Here is a 5162-nt window from a genome sequence, read left to right as displayed (position 1 = left end):
GTGCCGAACGAATGTCCGGCATGCGGAGAGACCCCTCATGACTCGAAACATCTCTTCGCATGCCCGGAAAACCCCACAACCCTAACGGCGTCGTCCCTATGGACCGACCCCATAGAGGCTGCACGCTAGTGGAACTCGACGACAACGACTGAGATATCAGCCGATCTGGGCGGGGTTGTTGTAGCCGCTACAACAACAACAACAACAACTAATACCTCTGGACCCGTCAGCATACCGACAGGCCCTGAACGGCATTCACAGGGAGTCAGTCTCGAGTTATGTAGACCCCAGACCTGTGAATGCCGTTCTAGGCACACAACCACCGGACATTGACGAGACAGAGCTTCATCTGCCTCGGAAGACAAGAACCACAATAGCCCAACTTCGCTCTGGCTACTGCAGCAGGTTAAACTCATACCTGAGCAGAATAAACGCGGATGTGCCAAATGAGTGTCCGGCATGCGGAGAGACCCCTCACGACTTGAAATATCTCTTCGCATGCCCGGAAAACCCGACAACTCTAACGGCTTTGTCCCTGTGGATCGACCCTATGGAGGCTGCACGCTTCTTAGGGCCGATCTGGGCGGAGTTGTTGTAGCCGCTACAACAACAACAACAACAACAACTAAGATTTTTTTAATTGGGATGGAAAGAAATTAAAAGTTGAATTTAAGAATAAAGTACACAACTTAAAAATTGTAACATTGAAAAAAACGTTCAGATAATCACTTTCCATTTTATGATATTTCGTGTTACTACGTTTATTCATAGAATTTTTTAACGTTTACGAAAAATTCCCTATATTCACGCTAAATTATTTTTAAATATTTTTTATTTGTTACAAAATGGGTTTCGACTTAAGCTATTTTAGATGAAAGTTCAGATTTAGTTTTTGTAAAAGCTGCACTATCATGATTTTATATTTTATTGATAGATTTTTTAGTTTTATCTAAGCACTACATATACATAATTTACTGTAAAGAGTATATTTTTTCTGTGACTTAACTCCAATATTTCACTCTCATATATTTTCATTTGTCATAAGTATGGGAAGCGTTAAAAATCGTGTATATTTACGTAAGTATGTATTATCGTATGACATGGTCAATTCTATCATTAAATGAAAGTTATTGTTCCCTACTGGTATGAATATGAAAGTTATCATTCTAATGTCTGCGGTAACTGAAGTCGGGTAGTTGTTTAGCACAGCATATCGCCACTATGAAAAGCACCCCGAAAAAAAAGTTTAATTTTGCCGTCTGCCGTGGCACAGAACTCATTGTTTGTTCATTACGAAAACGTTTCTCGATTTGAAATGCTTGCGGAACAGTTATGAGCGGCAATAAAAACCATAGCGAATACTTCAAACCGTATACTACAAACACGCTGTACGGCGTAAATAGCAACAATGCATATAAAACATGCGATGCAGTGCGTCCGATGACTATTGCTAACGTCACAATCCCTGCTTTACGGTCATTTTCAGCGTCGCGAGTATTATTACTATGTAGTATAGCCTCGGCATTTAGTGCCAGAGGAATAGCATAGTATATTGTGGTCCAGTCCACATGACCTGTTTGTGACATAAACGCAAACAATACTGACAATGGTCCGAAGAGTATCAAAATTACAACATCTCCAAGGGCAATATATTTGAAACCAATTCCACCAGTGTAAAGAAAACTGGACGATAGACCGCCGAAATAAATTAACGCCAGGTGTTCCATTTTAGCTGGACTCAGAAAGGCTAAGCAGATGAAGCCGCCGCAACCAGCCATGTACAAAATTGCTCCCAATGAGACAACCTACAAATTAAGAAAATATATTAAATTGACTTGAAGAAATCACCTCTCAATGTACATACAGTGCCGGACAAATTTACAAGGTTCTAACAAAAACCAAATATATAAACTCAAATTTCAAACCTTGTACACAAATTACGAAAATTCTGCTAAATTTCATTCAAAGTGCAAACTTTTTATTTAAAATTTTTCGGAAAAGTTTTGGTATGCGGTTTTATAGCCCTTTATATTTCAATTTGTTTACAATGTTCAACCAATCGCGCTGACTTTTAATATTTTTTTTTATGGTTACGGCTTTTGCTGTTTTTTTATGTAACAATTTAGATATTACACACAATTAATCCACAAATGCCCTAACCAATAAATTTTTTATTTTACAGAAGTAAAAAACATTATAAAAAGAGTAGCAAAAACAAGTAGTGCATTTTTAAAAGTGGCATATAACTCCATTGTTTTTGGTACTACTACTTAAAATTTTTATTTAAGATGTGTTTTATACATCCTACCAAAATCTGTTAAAAATGCAGTTTCGAAAAGTGTTGGCTAAGGCCGTTGTGAATACAAACTGGCTTTGATTTTTGAAATTTTGTCAGCAGTGGTATTCTGACAATCGCTTCGCAAAATTTTGTCGCCAAAATTCTCTAGATTAAAAGCAGTGGGGACTAAAAGTATTCAAGATGGAATAACACGTGCAATGTGTAATCAGCCAAATCTGGGAGCATGGGGAAATATAACTACATAGATGTTGCGTGTTGTTAGGGGCGTCTGCTATCCTTTTGGATTTTTGGCGATCAAAATTAGCGATAGCAATGTTGGAATCCGGTTGCAGATAAGCATGCGAAAATAAAACTATTATATGGAAAATTTAAATACATATCGTCGTTTAAAGTACAAAACCGCGTATCAACAAAATGCAAAATCGCGTATCAAGATAATGCAAAACGTGAGGTTGCATAAAAGCGTATGAAGCTGCATAAATTATTAAAAACATTCATATTTCAAAATGGTTCTCTTTTTAATAAAGCAATCGCATTTCTGGCTAGTATATTTCAGGACGAATAGATCCAATTTTCGGCAGCCAATGTCAGTTACACGGTTTTGTACTTTAAGCGACGATATGTATCTCTAAGAGATAGGATAGAATACTGAAAACCTAAAACGTACCGCGATTGAGCTTTACTTTTAGATAAATACGAGATTAGAAGTATAATTGTAACAAAGATATACCGCGTAACAAAAACAAAAAAAAAAAACATAGAGTTAATAAGTCTTTAAACAGAAAAGAACAGGCAGTAGAGTGCGCTCAGTCAAACGGGCGGAAAATATGGGAATGCATATCGCATATGCTCTGTAAAAGTGTAATAATTCAAAATTTGTCATTTTTGATATTATGAGCTAAAAAAATTCACCCGACCATTTATTTAACTTCCTGCAAAAGCCGCACCAATTTTTTTAGTTATTTATTGCAAACATATAAAGTAAAGTTTCCCTCGCGCATATATTTAGCATATGCTTAAAAAAATTACTTGCATTTTCCGACAAATGAGCGATTTTGAGTTAGCACGCCTTTGAAGAACGTGTGTGATATGTACAGTTACTCTCAAAATTGAGCGTACTGCTCTTTTTTGTTAATATTTGCGATGTTTTACATGCTAGAAATCGAGTTGATTTTTGAGAACTTTTTTGCTGACTGTCCTGCGCATTTTTTTCCATATAAAAAATTTTCAGAACACTCAATTTTGGGAGTAACCGTATACATAATATGTATGTACACTGAAAACATTTTATTAATAATGTAAACAAAACTAAAATTAAATGTTTATAAAATACATTCATACATATGTATGTGCTTACCTCATCCTTCGTAAGTATGTGATCTACGAGTGTGCGATCGTCGGCCTTTTGCTTGTCGATTCCCTTGATGAAATCAAAATATGTATTCACCACATTTCCAGCGCAATGTACTGTGACTACAGTGAAGGCGGTTAGAAAAAATGTTATTAGGCTAAAATCGGCTGCCCATTGAGAACGATATGCCAACGCTGAACCCATCAACGTTGGCACCAAGCTGCCTGATAATGACCATGGACGCAGTGCATGTAAATATGTTTTCAATTTCATGAATGTACCAGTAGATGTGCGTTGGGTCAAATTGGCAGTTAAAGTTTTAGCTTTGCCATTTAGTAAGGACGTTGTATCTTCGTTTTCATTTATTGAAGTGCCATTTTCAGTATTTTGACCAAGTAGATTAGAATTTTCCTTAACCTGTTTACGCTGATATGCCATTTCAACTGAAATATCATTTACAAGATGGTTCTTTTGATTTAAGTTGTTGTCTGCTTTCTCATTAGAATTGATTGCGGATGCCATTCCTAGTGAAATTCAATTAGGCCAAGAATTATTGCAAACATTTAGAATGTACAAAATGTTTACTTACGTTTGCCTTTTTAGGAAATCTGACGATGAACTAATATTTCACCTTATTACAATGAGTTGTTGGAGCAATATAAATATTTTAGACTTTGTTTATATTCGTTTGTAGATCTTTGGCCTTGTGTATCCCAAATATCTTCGGAACGAGAAAAAAATTAAAAACTTTCTATTGTTTGTTTATACGTATCTTTTTTTGCAATTTTCTATCATGCCTGTTGCGCTGCTTCTGTACCTTTTCATTCAACACGATCGCCACGATTGCCAGGCAATGGGTGGGATAGCTGCTAATGTGAACTTTTGGCCCGTGGAGCAAATGCTATTTTCAAAGTTGGCGAAAATATGCTTTTCTCATGTAAATTCTTTAGCATTATTATTCTAATGCTGTATATATCATGACACATATGTGAGAGATCAACATAGTCGTCTGAATTTCAGTCACTGATATATACGAAGTGCCGCCCGCCACCTTAGCTATAACAGTAGGAACCACTTCTTCACACCTGACAAATTCAATGATGTTAAAATATGTTAAATGTATGCATATTAATATTATATATTCATTCTTGCTAACATAAATGTACTGAAATTAAACTGGAACAAGAAATTTATTAGTTAATCTTTCACAGCTTCTTATGTATTTCACCTGTTCGTAAATTTCTCCTTTTAGCATTTTCTATTTTCTAATCAAATACCCCACGTCACCTGTGTGGCAACTGAACATACCTCTTACTACATGTCTACACCTGCTATGGGCACACGCTTTCGAAATCTTATCGCTGAGAAATTTCTAACCGGCGCACAGTGTTTTGGCTATATGGAGGCAGGTGAAACTTGACATGTGCTCTAGTTTTACTTAGAAATAAAAAATTATGAAACTTTATAAAGATGGTACAATTGCCATGCCCTCTACTCTTGTGGGCGGAAACA

General features: G+C 36.2%; 1 protein-coding gene across 1 annotated transcript; it reads right to left on the bottom strand.

Annotated features, from left to right (window-relative positions):
* Positions 1-863: 863 nt before the first annotated feature.
* LOC118754719 (ubiA prenyltransferase domain-containing protein 1 homolog) lies at positions 864-4706 on the bottom strand (the record flags this gene model as incomplete). Its single annotated transcript, XM_036489604.1, is given in 4 exon segments — positions 864-1805; positions 3657-4174; positions 4240-4371; positions 4468-4706. Coding segments are annotated over 2 exon segments (1155 nt in total). The 3' UTR covers positions 864-1166.
* Positions 4707-5162: the final 456 nt, after the last annotated feature.

The sequence above is a fragment of the Rhagoletis pomonella genome, unplaced genomic scaffold (assembly GCF_013731165.1).
Source record: "Rhagoletis pomonella isolate Grant_MI unplaced genomic scaffold, Rhpom_1.0 Rhpom_scaffold_04470, whole genome shotgun sequence".
Classification (NCBI taxonomy): Eukaryota; Metazoa; Arthropoda; class Insecta; order Diptera; family Tephritidae; genus Rhagoletis; species Rhagoletis pomonella.
This window is presented reverse-complemented; position numbering and strand designations above follow the sequence as displayed.